At 42.5% G+C, this 19,138-nt stretch overlaps 1 protein-coding gene across 6 annotated transcripts in view; it reads left to right on the top strand.

Annotated features, from left to right (window-relative positions):
• The window catches only part of MRTFA (myocardin related transcription factor A), a 182,178-nt gene that overhangs the window by 29,188 nt on the left and 133,852 nt on the right, over positions 1-19,138 (top strand). For 4 of the 6 annotated variants that reach the window (XM_048834830.2, XM_048834814.2, XM_048834821.2 and 1 more), the window contains exon 4: positions 3,838-4,102. In XM_048834830.2, coding sequence (XP_048690787.1) covers positions 3,838-4,102 — 265 coding nt within the window. Of the gene's footprint in view, positions 1-3,837; positions 4,103-14,606; positions 14,851-19,138 lie in introns of those variants that run through there. The other 2 variants (XM_048834809.2, XM_075124195.1) reach the window with 2 other exon arrangements.

Here is a 19,138-nt window from a genome sequence, read left to right as displayed (position 1 = left end):
GGCAAGCAGCAGACTTCTCGGTTTTCCCGGTTGGGGCGGCAGATAGATGACTCAGTCCCCCTGAGGAGAGAGTCCCCGACCACCACCACCCGCCTCCTTCTCTTGGGAGCAGTGGTCGTGGAACCCCCATCCCTACAACAGTGCATCTCATGCCTTCCAATCGGCGGAGTCTCCTTCTGTTCCCTTCCCTCAGATGTATCATCTAGTCCACTGTCCGCATTAGTACCTATGGAGAGAACATGAAAACGGTTGCTTACCTGTATCTGCGCTGCTAGTACATGGACGCTCCCCTTTCTTCTTCAGGAGGTGACATGTTGCCAAATTTCTTCACCGTCCTCCTGAAGTAATGCAGCAGTCCCTTAATGAAAATCAAAAAGTGCAGGAGTGGTGGGAGAGTGAAAGGAGGGTCCGCCAGCAGAATGTGGAACGCCAGCACCAAAGCACGGAGCGGCTGCTAAGCATTATGGAGCACCAAGCGGATTCGATACAGGCGCTCATAGCTATGCAGGTGGAGCACTACCGCGCCCGCCCCCCCTGCAGCCCTTGTCACAAAACTCTTGTGCCCCCATGTCACCTCCGACCCACTTTTCCCCACATCCGGGTTCTTATTGCCACCAGCTGCCTCCAACACTTGTAGCTTCACCACCCAGCCCTGCAAACCATGACCCTTACCCACTGCACTCAACCCCCATCACCATGCATTTTAGCTAGCCTGAAGTGCAGCACTCCAGACAGGAAGGCAGAGTATGAGAACGGGACATACGCAAATCTGTGATTGAATCGTTCCCCACTCCACCCCACCCCCTTGCCCTTTCTGTTTCCCAAGCAGTTGTGTTTCTTTTTAATAAATGAATTTTCTTTTAAATAAATGGATTTTTTTGGCTTTGAAAACATTCTTTATTATTGCATAAAGTAAAAGATACCTTAGCCCAGGAAAGCAACAGGCACTGCAAGTCAGTGTAGCAAACACAGATTTCTTCTAACATTGGAACCACTGCTCTTCACTCCCGTGCAGAGCACCAAACATTACTGGTGGCTTTCAGCCTCAGATTGCTCCCTCAAGGCAGCCCTAATCCTTGCAGCCCCGTGCTGGGCCCCTCTAATAGCCCTGCTCTCTGGCTGTTCAAATTCAGCCTCCAGGTGTTGAACCTCTGAGTTCCATGCCTGAGTGAATCTTTCACCTTTGCCTTCACAAATATTATGGAGGGTACAGCATGCGGATATAACTGCGGGGATGTTGTCATCGGTCAGGTCCAACTTCCCATACAGAGAGCGCCAGCGGCCCTTTAAACGGCCAAAAGCACACTCCACAGTCATTCTACACCGACTCAGCCTGTTGTTGAAATGCTCCTTGCTGCTGTCAAGGCTCCCTGTGTAGGGTTTCATGAGCCATGGAATTAAAGGGAAAGCAGAGTCTCCGAGGATCACAATGGGAATTTTGTCTTCCCCTACGGTGATCTTCTGGTCTGGGGAAAAAAAGTCCTGGCTTGCAGCTTCCTGAACAGGTCAGTGTTTCGAAAGATGTATGCGTCATGCACCTTTCCGGGCCAGCTGCGTTAATGTCCATGAAATGCCTATGGTGATCCACAAGTGCCTGGAGAACCATAGAGAAGTACCCCTTCCAATTAACGTACTCAGAGGCTAGGGGGCTGGTGCCAGAATTGGAATCTGCGTCCCATCTATTGCTCCTCCACAGTTAGGGAAACCCATTTGTGCAAAGCCAGCCACAATGTCATGCATGTTACCCAGAGTCATGGTTCTTCTGAGCAGGATGCGATTAATGGCCCTGCATCAACACGATTCCAACGGTCGACTTTCCCGCTCCAAAGTGGTTAGCGACTGATTGGTAACTGTCTAGAGTTGCCAGCTTCCAGATTGCAATAGCCACCTGCTTCTCCACCGTCAGGGAAGCTCTCAATCTTGTGTCCTTGCGCCGCAGGGTGGGGGCAAGCTCAGCACACAGTCGCAAGAAAGTGGCTTTTCCCATCCGAAAGTTGCCGCTGCTCGTCATCCCAGACTTGCATGACAATGTGATCCCACCACTCAGAGCTTGTTTCCTGAGCCCAAAAGCAGCGTTCCACGGTGGTGAGCATGTCTGTGAATGCCACAAGCAATCTCATGTCATATGTGTTACGCTAGTCGACGACATCATCTGACTCCTCACTGTCAGTTTGTAGCTTAAGGAATAACTCGACTGCCAAACGTGACGTGCTAGCAAGACTCATCAGCATATTCCTCAGCACTTCAGGCTCCATTCCCGCAGACTGAAAGGGAAGACAGCGCGCGCAGTACAAAAAACATTGCAAGATGGTGCCAAATGTGGACTGAAGCACAGGGATTGCTGGGATGCAAAGCGATGCATCATGGGGTGTTGGGATAGGACCCAGAATGCCCCGCCCCCTTCCCACAAGCCACAGCGCCAGAATGGGAAGAGGTCCTCTGTGGGATAGCTGCCCATAATGCACTGCTCCCAATGCCACTGGAGGTGCTGCAAATGTGGCCACGCCAGTGCGCTGTCAGCTGTCAGTGTGAATCCATGGCAGTGCTTTCCCTACTGCGCTCTCTGAGGGGTGGTTTAACTCACAGCGCTCTACACCTGCAAGTGTAGCCATGCCCTTAGGCTTTTACACTGTTTGGAGGGTTTTCTAGATTAGATAGAGATTTCCTGCTGAATTTACCTTTTCTTCACAGCTAGCTCACAACTCTTTAAAATGGAAATTTAGCTTCTGAAAAGCCTTCAGATTGAGGCATGGCTTCAGCACAGCCAAAGTAGTGCAGGGCTGTCTGGCTTCTCAGTCTAGAAGCAGTGCTAAGGAGCAGGAAACTGCCATACCTATCAAGTGCATGTGAATGGTCCAGCATAAATTGCCATTACCATGTAAATATTAATGTTAGTAACCATTTTACTGATGATTCTCATATGGAAGCCAGCCAGTCATCCAGTGTGCTTCAGTCTGTGTAGCTGGATATACTACTCGTGTCTTGGATGTTCCAGACATTTGAAAGGGAGTTGCATGAAAGGACAGCTGTGAATTTTAAATATTCACATTTAATCTGATTGTTAATTCAGATTTTGGATAACTGAGGCTCTTAATCTTGTCCTTTACATTACTATTGTTCAGAGATTAAAGAGGAAAACTCCTCAGTTTGTTTACTCTATGTAGCTGACAATACTTTAAGATTGTTTTCTCCATAGTAAACTTTCACTGTTTACATGGATTTTTTGCATAATGGGGAAAGATGGCAACTTTTTAGGTGTGAAAATCTGTGTGTAAAACCACAATGGCAGGTGAACGCGTGCATGTAGTCCCTGAAATTACTTTCTTCATTTTAAGAAACTGACTAGATTTCAAGTTGATAATTAACCTTTTAAGACCATATATTGCTATAAAACAAGGGGATCCCTTAAAAAGAGATCAGCAGGGAAGCTGAGTAAATGTGGTTAACTGGAAGATTAGGAAAGGTAAGCAGAATCAAGCTTGTGATCTTTACCCTGCTTGAAAATGTGGGCATTGAATTACCAATAGGTTGAGGATGCTGACCTGATAGATGGGTAGAGGGCAGGAGGAGGGTGATCATGCTTAGTAGCAAGGCTAGCAAGCAGACTCAGCAATGATTGTGTTGAGGAGAAGAAAATGCCATATGAGTTTTTAACCCAGTGGGTGTACTGGGTTTGAATGACTAGTGATGGGTTTGAATTGAACTCAGTTGAAAATGAATTCTAACGAAGATCTAGAAATAACATTGGTTTTAAATGTAGAGATACCATCTACAGCAAGGGAGGTGGGATAGTTCACTGTATAATAAGTACCAAACTTGTGTTCTCTGTCCCTTCAGCAGGTTGCCATCACGAAAGCCAAAGTGGATTTCTCCGGTGTGGTGTGCCTGCCCTCTTCCGCCATTGCTGGAAATGGGCTGGACGGAGGAGGGGCTGGCGAAAATGATGATGAACCGGTGTTGGTGTCGCTTTCTGCAGCACCAAGCCCCCAGAGCGAAGCTGTTGCTAATGAGCTACAGGAGCTCTCCCTGCAGCCCGAGCTGACCCTGAACCTTCACCATGGCCGAAACCCCAATCTCCCTCCGTTAAGTGAGAGGAAGAATGGTAAGTGGCACAGTTATCTGTGATGTCTTTGTTCCTGGTAATCCGGCTTCAGACGATACAGCAAGTTGACATGGCACATGCTTTGAATACAGTGCCACTTACATTCATAATATATAATTAATATGAACAGTTTGTAATCCAGAGCAGGTATAACTATGAGAAACTGAGGCAGAGCAGAAGAAGATTGACTTCTATGGAGAAGGATTGGTGACTTGTGTTGGCTTTTGAAGTCCCAGAGGACTCTAACAACGAATGCTTGTGGGTTATTGACCTGTGTAATTGGCAGTATAACTATCCCATGCTGTGTGGTGGTTAAGAATTGTGCAAAACCAAAAGATAAAAGCAAAGGAAGTGTCATCTAATCTTTAGGCTATCCTCTTGGAGCTGGTGACTCTTCTATGAGTCGTGTTTGCCTGTGTTCCGTCAGTGAGAATCTTTCTTGCTATGACTGGCTAAAATGGCCAGTTAAGTTTATTAAAGTTGTGAAGGATCCTGAATTCAGAAACAGCAGATGAGCTAAGCCTGACTTTGTGTGGACACATCACCTAGGGCCTGATTCTGCAAGGTACAGTTGATGCTGAATGCTCAACCCTCATTGACACCTTTTTGTTTATAAGTGCAACCCAACAAATCTCAAATTGGGAAACTTGAAATGGCTGTGGAGGCCATTGCTCAACATTTGGGGGAAAATGACTCCTAATTAACTGTGGTGGGTTAATTTGGGGCAGGGAGACTTTCAGGATGGATAAAAAAATTGATTAAAGAAAAAATTTGCATTTTTTGGGTTTAAGTTAAATACAGGTTTATTTTAAAAATGTATTTAAAATTACATAGGTTTTCAACTTTATATTTAAATACCTAAGCTGCTTATCTATTAAAATTTAATTTAAATACAGAAAATAATACTATGCAGTACATGTTTGCTGCAAAGTTTTAAAGCACTTACTGGCTAAGCACCTGGAACCAGTTTGTTGAATTGCTAAATCAGCTTTTGAGAGCAGTAGCCTCTTTTGGTGGTGCCAAGAGAATATTTTCTTTTTCAGTTTATTCGACTAGTTCAGTTCAGTGACTAGTTCATCCAAAGTTAAGAAAACTATTGGATGTTGAAAAGTAGGAAACCTTGTTTTCCTCTTCCAATCTATAAATTAAAAATCTGAGTGTGAAGATGAAATTGTCTAGTTTTAAAATCTTGAAGGATCGTAACCAGAAACAGTTTACAATTCTCTAACTATAAATAATACTTCCTTTGTTGAACAAATCAGTTTGTTTTAAATACAAAACATGTTTTAATAAACTTTTTGATAAATGTTTTTATGTATCTATCACACTTAAAGTTGTTTTATTTAATACAAAAATTTAGATGTTTTTATGCATTTTAAATTGAATTTTAATTTAATCCAAATAGAATTTGGCCCAAATGACAAGTAATAAATTAATCGCCTAGTAAGAAAGAAAATGTGCATCACTCACCATTTTCTAAGATGATAAAAATGTAAAATGTAAGAATCTGAATAAATGTAAATTAAGCTATGTAATAGTTTAAATAAATGCATATAGATACACTATCTTCGTGGTTAGCAAAAAGAAGCACCAAATTTAGTGTAGTGATTTTATTTAGATTTCAGAGTAGCAGCCGTGTTAGTCTGTATTCGCAAAAAGAAAAGGAGTACTAGTGGCACCTTAGAGACTAACCAATTTATTTGAGCATACCATCTCAAGCTTTCGTGAGCTACAGCTCACTTCATCAGATGCATGCATTTGAGATGGTATGCTCAAATAAATTGGTTAGTCTCTAAGGTGCCACTACTACTCCTTTTCTTTTTGGTTTTATTTAGTTGCAAATCAACATGTTTTAATGGATACCAACCAGTTAGAATCAGTCTTTCTTTAGAAAAACAACTAAAATCTACAAATGTGGAATGTGATTAAAATCAGTTATTTCAATCAAGGTTTCCTGCTTCCTGATTTAAATCATGATTAAAATTGATGATTTAAGTCAATGTACTCTGCTTTTTGGGCTTATCCATTTTTTTGACTCAGGAAAGCTGGGAATGCCTTTCTCTGGAGGCTAACCCAATTACCTGTGTAACCTAGAGGGGTTTTCCTTAGCAACAAAAGTAAATCTCTTAAATGGGACAGGAAGGAAGGCAAGGGGAATTATTCATCCCAGCCTTTTCCCCTTATGCTGTGGTTACAATGTCCGCAGTTGAATATATTCCAATGGAGGTTATGTTTTATTTCTTGAGGCACGTCTCCTTGAGGTACAGCACTTAAGGATTGAGTCTATAGCTATATCACTGCGGGCTGTCATGTACTTAGCACAAACAAGTTAAACAGGGTTGGGTCTGGAAAGTACGTGAATGGAAGCACCTCTCCACCCACATTTTTCCTCAAGGGGAAACTAAAGGTACTGCAGGAAATGGTGTTAGTGATTGATTATGTGGTTCTCTGTAGGGTTGATACTGAAACAGTATCCAGCATGATAGGGGGAATTATGTTGCTGGAGGGTGCTATCTTTCAGACAAGACCTAAAGTCCAGTGTCTATAGATGGTCATGTTCACTAAAGATAACTTGTAATATTTTCGTAAGAACTACAAATGTTAGTCCTGGTGACGGGTGAGATTCCCAAGTCGGGTAACCTGAATACTTAAATTCCCCTTATAATTTCAAATGTATTCAATATTCTTCACTCCTAAAGCTGTGGTTTGTTGCTGTGTGCGTCTGAACAGCTGCTGTGTTTCATTTGTGGGCAAAGTGATCTGGGTGTGTATTTAACACTAATGCATACACACGCCCATTCTGCCTATAAGATACTGTAGGATGAAAGCTGTTACATAAATACAAGTATCTACAAACTGTGTCAATGTAAAAGGACACTCTGTTTAATGGTTCATGAGTTTCTGCAATGAATGATTTTGCTTGTGACATAATATATTAATGCATCTTAGATCAATAAATTTGTTCTTTAAAAAGTCTTTATAGAAGATATTTAAAATGGATTTCTTAGTGACATTGATGGGATATTGATATTGATGATAGATATTGACCACTGTAGTTAGTTGTTTATGTAGGTGTGACTCTATTTCCAGTTATATCTTTTGTTTTAAACGCTGATCAAAAAATCTCAGCTGTTCTGCCAGTTGGGTTGACATTTGATTGCCTGAACATTCCTTAGCTTTGTCAAATTGACTAGGGAAAAATGCCATGTGCAATGGAACTGCTTCTGTGACAGCTGACCAAACCCAAGGTATTGAGCAGTGGGTAGGGCGTGGCGGAGAGATCTTAAAATGACAGAGAAATGTTGGAGGTGCCTGTGTGTGTTGAAAGGGTGTATTCCATTTGCAGTTGCAGACAGGCACTGCTGACTCAGAGCTGAGCTAACTACTCGTGTCTAGTGGCCTTCTAACAGGGGTTAAGCCTTTGTGTTCCTTAAGCTTACAAAAGACTCTCTCTCTTTCTCTTTACAGTAGATGTTTATAGGAATAAATGTTGCATGTGCAGTTACACTAAACAACCATTACTAGGACTAATCCATGTGCTTCAGGGCATAAATTGATCATTTGTCGAGGTCGAGAAGAGACTTCTCTACACAGTATAGTATTGCACAATTTAAATGCATAATGGGAGTTTACGCTTTTCTCTGAAGCATTTGGCATTGGCTGCTCTTGGGAACCTGGACTAAAAGAATCCTGGACTAAATACGTAATCAGTCTGTTCTAGTGTGGCAGATTCTATGTTCTTACTGCTGTAGAACCGAAATGCAAGAGACTATCAGTTTGTGTCCAATTTTTCCAAATCAGAGAGGTTCCTCTCTAGATTTCTCTGAACTTTATTACAATTACAAATGATCTTTGTGAACCTCACAGTGAGAAGATCTTTGGATGTCTTAGCACCCATAATCATGGTATCTGAGTGCCTTTCCCAGCCCTAAAGGCAAAAGATCAGACTTAAGAATTTCATGCAAGTTGGTCACTTTTTTTTAAGTGAACTCCTTGTTTAGCTTTTAATTTCAGTCACATGGGAATGATTACCTCATCCTATCCTTGGCCTCTACCCACTGACCAGTCTAGTCACTAGAAGTCGTCATCTCTATGTCCTGAGGCCATGTAAAGTGTTCTGGAAGGAGTCTGAGGCTGTCCTGGTTTCTTCTTTCATTGTTTGAATGGCTCTGCATTCAGTTATGTTATTCAGAAGATCACTGCAACTACAGGTTTGGACAGAACTTGCAGTTGCTTGTCATATTTTTGGTTTGAGTTTGGGATGCTTGCACTCTACAGAACGCCAGGGGCATCTGTGGGGAGAGACTCTACTGGTTGGAATGTGTGGAGTTTCAGTGTGGTGACTGTACTTCTTGTAACAGGCATGTATGTGCTTTAGGTATCTGAGAGCTTTCACCGTGCAGTATAGTGAATGGTTTACAAAACCATGGAATTAATTTTTTGCCGCACTGGCTAACGTAGACTGGACTCTGCTAGACATTGCAACATAAGCATCCTGTAAATGGTTTTAAGGGGCTCAAACACATTTGTTCCTACACTTACACAGTTTTTAAATTATAGATGTTAATATCTTAGATGTACTGAATAGCGTTCAGCTTCATTTAGGGAAAGGTGCTGGTGGATGTTCCTGTATTAGCACTCTCTCTACCCCCGATCAGAGCAATATTTGTTAAAACAGATTCAGAAATGGTTGTCAAGCATAGTTTGCAAATACCTTGTTAAGCTTTTTAACTTACTTTTAGCTAGCACAGTTTAAGTATCCAGCACGTATATTATTTTCTTCAGAACAATCATGCCAGAAACTATCCCCTTTAACAAGTTTTGTGGCTTGTGAACATGTTTTTAAGAGAGTAGAGTTTGCATATGCCAACAGCAATTGGGATTAACACTGAACACTGTCATGATATTACAGGGGACATGGTCTTTGTAAAACAGTCTCTCCAAGCTTATTTATTTATTCTAGAGTGGGTAGTGCTTTTGGGGTTGCCCTCAATCCCTGTATTTGGTTATCAGGTGATAGTTGTTGCCTTATTTTGTACTTAAATGTGGAAAGTACACTAAGGATGTTGTAACAGTCACACACCAAAGGCAGGAAGTTCATAGTTCTATTTGATTTGTCCTTCACACACATTCCAAGTAGGCTTGCAGTCCCCTCACAGTTGTGTGAGTAAAAGGAATGGTATGTTGGTATAAGAACAACCAGTCTGCCTTGGATAGATTTAACGGAGAAATTGTTAGTTACATGTCTTAAAAGATTGTGCCTTGCCCAAACATTTCTCATGCTTTTTTGAGGTGCAGATCTTGCTGGAAATGTTGGACTAATATTGATAGGGATTATCATACAGCACAGAAATTAGTCTTTTGGAATAAATCAAGGTTAAAAAATACTGTCAAATAGTGATAAGGGCAAAGTAAATAGGCAGTTAAAAGTACTTAGTGAAGGCTGTCTTTACCATTAATGCGCTGGCTTCTTTATCAAGCTTACTCTCAACATCAGGTTTTGTTTGTTTCTACTGAAGACAGCATGATTTTGTTCACCCCCCCCCCGTTTTATGCTATTGCTCTCTACTTTTTCCTCCTTCCTCTCCTCTCTTTCCCCTCTGAGGTATCAAGGTGACATTGTGTGTAACCCTGTGGTTATTTAATACAGTCCTTGTTAATACATGGAAATGGCTCTCTAAATAAGCCAGGCCCAGAGCTGGGAATTGGTCGTTTTGGCCATTTCTTCATCCTGGTCATCATATTAATCATGGCTGTATAATTGCTTATCTAAATATGTATAGACATAGTTTATTTCCCTGGTTAGCAAAAAGAAACTCCAAGTGTATTGTAAAGGCTATTTTAAGTGCAAATAAAATGTTTCAGTGGTTACCAATGAATGAGTGTCAGCTGTTCCTTAGAATAAAAATTACAAATGCAAAACATGATTAAAATCAACAATTTAAATCAGGGTTTCCTGCTTGCTGATTTAAATAGTTATTAAAATTGGTGGTTTAAATCGCTTTGATTTTAAATCAGTCCACCCTGCAACTACCTATCTGTGTTAGTTTGGTAGGGGAATGTGAACACCAGTAATGGCACCTGAGTGTGGAGTAACTTCTAGGGTGCAAAATAGTGCTTTTCCTTGGTATTGGAAGGAAGGGCTTTCTGAAGGGGAAGGGAACTGTTTCTCTCATTCTTCCCTCCTCTTTCCCCCCAAAAAGAAGGAAACGCAAAGCATTTTTGTTGACAAATTAGGCGTCTCTCCCTTTGCTTATTGTGGATGTTCAGGTTTAAGATATTCTTCTATGGGTGGGCCCTGGATAAATTGTCAAGGTTCAGTTCCCTACTTCAGCTCCTCACTGTGTATGCTTATTAAGTAAAATCCTAGCCTTAAGGTCCGCATTATTATGTATGGACTGGTAGAACTGCCAATTAAGGTTGCTCAATGCTTCCCATTATAAGACACTGTTTTCAGTTGCTGTAACTTTGCCAAATTTGAAACAGGCTGAAATTTTCCATGCTGAGTGTCTTCCACTGGCTGAATTTGGAATGTTCACTATTTTCTGAGAATGAGGCTAGAGAAAAATGTTTTTGTTTTTTCAATGTTTTAAAAAAAAATTCTTGGTTAGCTTTTCTTTGGAAAGCTGTAGTGCTCCCATGTTTTGGAGCAGAGACTTGAAATTTGTCAGAGTGGCCAGTCAAAGGTCAAAGTTGTGTGCCTTTGTCAAAGGTGTGTGCCTTTTTGCCATTTCCATGAAAGTCTGCCCTAATAAGACTAAATTATAAGGCTTTGAAAAATCGCAGTTTCCATGAGATCAGTAGAGTTTTGCTGGAGTTTAACAGCTAATAATCCTTGAGCCTCTCACAGCTTCTGTGGGTGATCAGACTATACATACACCAGTCCGTCCAAGTGACTGAGGCCATGTCTATACTACCACTTATGTCGGCAAAACTTATGTTGCTCAGAGGTTTGAAAAAAACCACACCCCTGAGCCATAGAGCTGCTACACAAGTGATCTTACAATGGCAAAGGGGACTGGGATCAGCAACTTGAGTGGAGCCTGGGACTGAATAGATGAAGGGTCAGTGATGGGGTACAGCTAGGCCAGGCCCAGGTTGGTGGGGATGTGGCAAAGAGGTCAAGCTTGGGGGTTGGGCAGAAGAGTCTGGCCAACTAGAGAACTCTACTCTAAGGAGACTGGAATGAAATCCAAAATCCCCGAGTGTCTCCATTCCTCTGCTGTCAGCAAATATCTGTGGAACCCATTGACAGTGTCATCCTCTGTAGTGCTGAACCACATAGAGGGTAGCCTACAACTGCTAACAGTTAGTCCATTAGCTCAAGTGGCAGAGATTTGCGTGGTGGATCTAAACATTTCAACTCTGTGAATCAATCGTGTACATGTGTAAAATGACATGTTTTTCAGTTTGCTTTTTTAAAAGCGTAGGAAGTTACACACAAAGGTATTAAAAGAACATTAATAAGATTGCAAAGTTAAGTACTCAAAAGCGAGAAAATGAGGCAATCTTAATCCTGAACCCATGTCCGTATGCATTATGATATAGTCTTTAATTGCAGAACTATGTACAAAGTTTTCCGCTGGACCCTGCCTCAGTCAGGGCTCAGAATGGATGCTCATTAAATTAGAAGCTGTTCAATATTTTGTTCTCCTCATTGTCAATGTGTAGTCCCAGGCCTGCTTTACTGCACGCTATTCAAACCTTATTCTGAAGACAGAATTATTAATTTCCTCATAGCTTTTCTGTGGTGCTTATCATGACAGTAAATGAGTGCTTCACATACATTTAATGAATTTATTTTCACATTCCCTATGAGATGAGGGGGTGATATTATCTCTGTTTTATACATGGAGAGCTGAGGCATAGAGAGATTAAGATCAGAAGTGTCCATTGACTTTGGGTGCCCAGTTTGAGATGCCTATGAACTGATTTTGCCCAATAGCTGGCTTCATATAGCATTTCATATGCACAACTCCCATTTACTTTAGTTGCAGCTCTGGCTGCTCAGTACTTCAAGAAATCAGACTCCAGAGTCTCAAATCAGGCACCTGGAAAATGAGGAACATCTGTGAAAAATGTGGTTTAAGTGACTTGCCTGATATCATACAGGCACTCTGTGACAGGGTCAGAACCCAGTTTCCTAGAGCAGTATTCTACTGCCATAATTGTGAGGTTGTCCTTTCTCTTCCTGTGATGTTCCACCTTGTTCACTACATTCCTTCAAACTTCTGCAACACACAAGATAAGGTCTTACAGACCACTGCTTCCTTCAATACATAACCCCGATTTTATTCCCAGAGCACTGTCCATTCTGTGCACTGAATAAGACAAGATCCTGTGGAAATAATAGTGTGAGATCATGTAACTAAGCCTTATCATGTACCAGGCCGAATTAAGTTTGCATAGCAAACTTCATTTTGGCATTTCCTAACTTTTGAATGCTTGACTTTGCAACCTTAATGTTCTTTTAAGGGTGTGCATGTGAGAGAGAATATAAGCCTTGAAGCTAGGACTGCATAGATCAGTGGTTCTCAAACTAGGGGTGCCGCTTGTTCAGGGAAAGCCCCTAGCGGGCCAGGCTGGTTTGTTTACCTGCTGCGTCTGCAGGTTCGGCCGATTGCGGCTCCCACTGGTTCGCCGCTCCAGGTGAATGGGGGCTGCGGGAAGCGGTGTAGGCCGAGGGATGTGCTGGCCTCCCTTCCTGCAGCCCCCATTGGCCTGGAGTGGCGAACCGCAGCCAGTGGGAGCCGCGATCGGCTGAACCTGCTGATGCGGCAGGTAAACAAACTGGCTCGGCCCGCCAGGGGCTTTCCCTGAACAGGCGGCGCCCCTAGTTTTAGAACCACTGGCATAGATGGTATTTAGGTGAGCATGGTACCTTAAAGTCAAAAGGCCTAAATTATGTGTTGTGATTTAGTCTGTTTATGACACACTGTTGGTGTAAAAAGGATGGAAAACCAACAAACAGCCCTGCTGGAATATCAACTGCAGAAGGGGATTCCCTGGATGGTTTAAATCTGTCGTCATGAGACTGCTGAATCCTTCACAGACCCAGAAGTGTTGGAGGAGGAGGAGATGTTGCTACAATCTTCTGCACTTGGCTCTTCTAAGATGTTGTGCAGCCATTAGGGGACCATGACATGAGAGTAAAAGCAGCTTTGAGATCGGTTTAATTTAGGGCATAGAGGTGGGGGTAAATAGCAGTGGGTACCTCCCGCACGTGGATTCTGGGGGCACCAACTACAAGGATCCTGCTTTGCATTAATGTAGTCCTGTTTGAAGAGAACTATGTTATCGTGCACTATGAACCTTTTAGTTTGTACCCAAGTGTCCCCACAGGGGAGTTACAGCACATCACTGTGGTGCATAGTAGTATTAGCTCAAACTGCAGGGCAATATAGACTTGCTGTTAAACAGGGATAAGGGCCCAGAATGTAGGAAGTGCAAATGCACCTTTGCAAATTCAGGTACTCCTCAGCTGAAAAAAGCTCTGCCAGAACAGAGACTCTGACTTAACCCAAAGAACTTGAAGTCTAAAGGTGGGACCATGCCACTGTCTATTTGGTGCCTAACATGTTTTTGATCCTGATATAAGAAATAAATATAATTACTTACTGGCAGATGACCTAATGAGAAACACCACAAGCCATGGGGGAAAATGAAGATGGGGAAACAAGGGAGTGCTGCTCTTGGGACAGAAGAGTTGGAGTTGGTTCATTGCTAATTTAAATGATCTTAATCAAGTTACTTGAGACACTCTGTTCAGGGATCAAAATTGAAGTTCACTTCTGGTTGGGAGCCGGAGTTGCCCACTGAGTGAAAATTATCCAATCTACTGTCCTAATTATCAGGAAATATTCAACTATAAAAGCCCCAACCCTCCCCTCCCCCCAACCAGCTATAGTGCATCATCTGAGCATGGGAAACATGGTTTAATTTTCTACTGCTTCAGCGGAAATGAGGGTTAAAGGGAGGCCATAGTCTGGAATGGAAAAGATTGGAGGTGGGGGGAAGAAAGAATACATTTTTAAAAACTGACTTTAAAATCTATTTTAAAAAGTTCTAACCCTAGGCTTTTAGTGCCTTGGGCTTAGCAGCCAGCAAGGTAGAGTGGGGGAAACATTGCCAACTTTCTTCATTGATTTTTCTTCCTATTTGTAAGTATGACCAGACTTAATGTGGCAGACATGGGCAGCGTACTGTATTATTTTTAGCTTTGTTCTTTCCAAGTTAAGAATGTCTGTGTTTGTTAATGCAGGGTCTCCTTGTTCTTGGAACGAAACTGCTTCATCATCATAGCCACTTAGGGGATTCAAAGTTCATATAAAATCTCAGCTTCCTTTCTCAAAAGGGAAAAGCTGTCAGTATGCATTTTTTTGGAGAGTGTCTTCTTTTCTCCCCCCATCCCTCAAACTGCAGCATAGGGCGGAGCTTATTGTTGAAAACCACACATCTTAAGTTCCAGCTTGAGTATTCATTTTCCTACTAGCAGTTAATTGATTTTGGGCTGTCCCAACTTGTCTGTAGAGTGAATAAGCCAAGAACTGTGCAGGGAAAAGGACTGAGTTCTCAGTCACTGGAGTTGATAGCATTCAAGGGTGATTTGTGGAACGTTTGGACAAGCCTGACGTCAAGATTCCTCTGTCTGTTTTTTTATTTATATTTTTAATCCATTGTTGCTGTTGAGAAGGGGACCAACATGACTCTACTAGAACCAGAGAAGCTGATGATGGCAGTCCAGTCAGGTAACACTCCAAACATATCTCATTAGTTAAAAATTGCTAGTGTGCCGGGCAGTTAGTTAGGGAGTGTGAAGAGGGTATATGATGCTGCATGAAAAACGGACCTAGAGATGGAATTGGGATGACTTTATGTGTTGTTGAAGATAGTGCAAATGGAATGTTACGTTTTGAACAGTTCAGGATTTTAATATGAAGAAATTAATATTTTTCCTTTTTCTTCCCCCCACTCCATATTTGAATAAATTAAGCTCTTTGGCTCTTGAGAATCAGCAAATACTTGCCAAGCCGAGGGCTGTGTAGTAAAGAGACTCAATTTGAGGCAAGCCCACCTACTCTGTTTAACTGTTAGTTGATTTTATTTCAGTTATTTTTTACTTGGTTTTAATGACTGATATAGAAAGTACTGTTGATACCTCTTGGGAAAACTTTGAATTGCATTGTGTTGGAAAAACTCTGCTTCTGTCTTGCACCGCTCCTCACCTTTCCTTTGTAGCTTACAGGATCCCTAGTTTCCCTAAGAGTTAATGTGTTCTTGTAGCATTTTCTCCAAGATGATGTCATCTTCCTTTTGTGATATCACAGTTGGCTGCTAGAAATGCTTCAGATGTTGTACAGAATTGTGACTCCAGGGATGAGGATTAGTCATCAAGTTAGATGAGACTTGATACCTACCCATAATAGTATGGTGCACTTCTCACCTTTTTTTGAGGATCTCAAAACACTTTGCAAATATGAAGTCTCACAGAATGCCTGTCAGGTAAAGTTCCTTCACTTTAGAGATGGAGAAACTGACACGGAGATGGTGACCTTGGGCAGGTCATATACTGAATCAGTGGCACTTAAGATCAGTCTAGAAGTCTTGATTCACAGTAATTTTTAGGCAGTGCCCCTAATAAAGTTAGCTTGATTAAAGTTAGAATAGCTGGATTTAAAAAAAAACAAAGTCACACACAGTGATCTCTTCTAAATATGTTTTGTAAAACTTCTTCCTTTTCCACCTTCTGGTCTGGCAGTGGCTCTAAATGTATCTTTCATTATTCTTTCCTCTTTTTTTTTCTGGTAATTTTATTTTATTTAGCATGTGGATAGTTGTCTAGCCAAGCGATGGCATCTTCAGTGGTGTGTTGCAGTTCTTCTAGGCCACCGCTGAACCTAGTCAGCAGGCATTCATTGACAATGTGCATCATTGTCTGTGTTGCGCCACAGCTGCACAAGGGGCTGTTGTGAAGGCCCCAGTGATACTGGTTGGCTGCACAGAGACCTTGCCTGGTCCGGATCCTGTTCAACAGGGACCACTGGTGACGGGGCTGATCAAAACAAGGCGGGCAAATTGTGGGGTTGTCGATGAGGGACTGGTTGGGGATTATAACAGATATCCATTCCTCTCGCCAGAGTGTTTCCACCCTGACATCCTGGTGTGGCCGATGAGACCATAATGGATGATGTAATGACAGATTTGCAGCTGGTGGTTTAAAAAGGTCATTGTGCAGCGACAGGCTTGAGTTGGCGCATATTTTCTTCAGTAACCTGCCAGTGGCAACCTCTCATCTGATATGAGGAGGTGCAGTATTGCTCAATACTGGTAGCCATGGGAGTAGAGTCAGATGCAGGGTGCCAGAGATGATACGCATGGTGGCACGTAACTGCGTATCCACCAGTTTGGTGTGTGACGATTGACTCCAAACTGGTGCACAGTACTCTGCCACCGAATACGAAGTGGCAAGAGCTGATGTCCGCAAAGTTAGAGCATGAGCACCCCAAGACAAACCTGCCAGTTTGCTAAGAAATTGTCGCACGTCTTAACTTTAGCTGCTGTCTTTTTTATGTGGGCATGGTAACCCTATGTGCGGTCTAAGGTGACACCTAGATAGACCGGTTCTACTTCATGCTTTTTTTGGTTAAACACTTTAAAAAACATACAAAGCAATTTCTAAAATAGCTCATGTTGCTTTAGTTTTCTATTGTAGTTTGCGCGCTTCCTGTTTTTTAGAGCTTCTCTAAAGTGGTATTGAGTGATCTTCCTTCATCTGATGGCCTTCCTCCCAAAGCGGGAAGAATTTTTCAGTTCTGGCACTTCAGCAAGGGGATTTGATTCTACAGCATATCCTTGGGAGGTGGAGAGAGAGAGAGAGCAGGAACCTTCTGGGTTGGTGGAATTATGAGAGCTGTCTTATGGGAGATAGTTGCTTCTATCCTTACTCTTAAATGCACAAAAGTTGCTTTTGGCCCTATACTTATTTGGCCATTCTCTAGTGATATACTTTTAATTTGCCATTCTTAGAATCCATATTTAAGCCCTAATAACATGCTTGGTTCTATACAGGATGCACATAGCAAGACAGTTCTGGCACTGCAAAAAATGTGTTTACATCAAACAAGCTAACTTGATGTAAAATCCTAGTGGAGACAAGACACTAGTTTGACCTCAGCTAGCTACACTGAGGTAAAAATACCTGTGCCTTGTTTCCACTAGGATTTTACATTCTTTCTGTAGTTAAGATAAAGGGCCATGATGATTTACAATCTAGAAGCCCATCTAACTGGATCTGTGCATGGCATCAGCATTGTAGGGAAATTCACAGAATAAAGCAAAGCTTCCTAAAATGAAGAAAGTCCCCTTACGTGCAGATGAAATGATCCTTTTTTCCAAAACTTTTACAGTGGCTCTTCTCCCTTATGCTCCAAATGATGAGAATCTTCTGGGATTTTTTTGTTCTTTCTTAGTTCCTATGATGATTCTTCCTTCATTTAAAGAGTGCTTGGATGTGGCATAAGCTAGAGTCCACTACTGATACCCCTGGGTCATCCAGAAGAATCATGCAGTGATGAGGCAATTCTTTGGTGTTCTTAACCCATGGAATGAGGGATACAAACCGATCACCACTTTATCTGAAATTGCAGTCCTTCCTTTGGCCAGGTCAACCACTGCCTAAAATGATAAGCAGGAAATAGGGAAGTGGGGTGAATTCATACAAATAAAGGTGATAGAAGTGAGCCTGAGAAATGACAAAAGGATGAAGGGTTCAGAGGGGTAGAGTGCAGATGAACTTCAGTGCTAACTGTAGTGTGGCCCTTGCTAAAGCCTAGGCCTAAGGTAAGGCGCAAAAGATAGACTACCACTATGCATAAAAGCCACTGACAGAAATGAGATATCTGAGAGGGGGCAACATGAGTAAAATCTGGAGGGATGTGAAGACTAGGGCCTTGTCTATGATGCCAAGTTTTTTTCACCAAAAGGCAGCTTTTGGTGACAAAACAGTGGGAGGTGTACTCACTGCAATGCCACTTTCGGTGACCAAATAAAACCACCTCAACGAGAGTCGTAAGGCTTTTTATGCAAAAGTTTTGTTTTTAAAGCTCCAGTGTAGACACGATGCCTGATTTTTTTTAATCACTGTAATTGGCCTTCGGAAGGTTGTCCCAGAATGCCCATCATGACCACTCTGGTCAGCAATTACAACTCCGCTGCCCTCTAGCCAGGTAACCGACTGACCATCTGCACCACCTCCTTCAAAGCCCTGTTAATTTTTGAATATCCACTTCCTGTTTGCTCCTGGAGAGCTTACATCGCATCTTCCCAGCTGACCATGGTGGCTACATGCTGCAAATGCTTTCCTGCTTGGACCACTGTGAGTCTGTTCAGTATTTGGAGAGAGGAGGCTGTGCAGTCCCAGCTGTGCTCCAGCCATAGGAATTTCAATACCTACGGACAGATTTATCAAAGCTTACATGAAAAGGGCTACGTTCGGGACGTGTTACAGTGCAGAGCAAAAATCAAGGAGCTGAGGCGGTATGCATATCAGAAGGCAAGGGAAGCTAACTGTCACTCCGGTGCTGCGTCCCAGACCTGCTGTTTGTATAAGGAGTCGGACACTATCCTCTGCTGAGACCACACCTCCACTGCCAAGAGCCCTGTGGATATTTTGGTGGGGCTGGAGCCAGAGGAATGTGGGCCTAGCCCTGAGGACGAATTCATTGACAAAGAGGTAGAGGCAGATGACGATGTGCAGCCCACAGCAGGATCGCCTGGTGGTTCATCCAGTCAGGAGCTGTTCTCCACTCCAGAGATGACTCGGCAGTTGCAATCCGGCAAGCAAGAAGCAGGAGAGCAGATCCCTGGTAAGTAATTTTGCTTTGTGAAGTGTGGAGGTGGGTTGAGGGCATAGACATGTACAAGGCTGGCTTTGTTTCTTCTGTGTGCTTGACATTTCCCTGTGCAGCTAAGCAGGACGGTGGAACAGGTTGTTGATGCACACAGAGATTTCACAGGAATCCTCCAGAGAGATCTCTA

Source organism: Caretta caretta, chromosome 1 (assembly GCF_965140235.1).
Source record: "Caretta caretta isolate rCarCar2 chromosome 1, rCarCar1.hap1, whole genome shotgun sequence".
Lineage (NCBI taxonomy): Eukaryota > Metazoa > Chordata > Testudines > Cheloniidae > Caretta > Caretta caretta.
The sequence above is the reverse complement of the archived record's forward strand: the minus strand, read 5'-3'. Positions and strand labels throughout refer to the sequence as shown.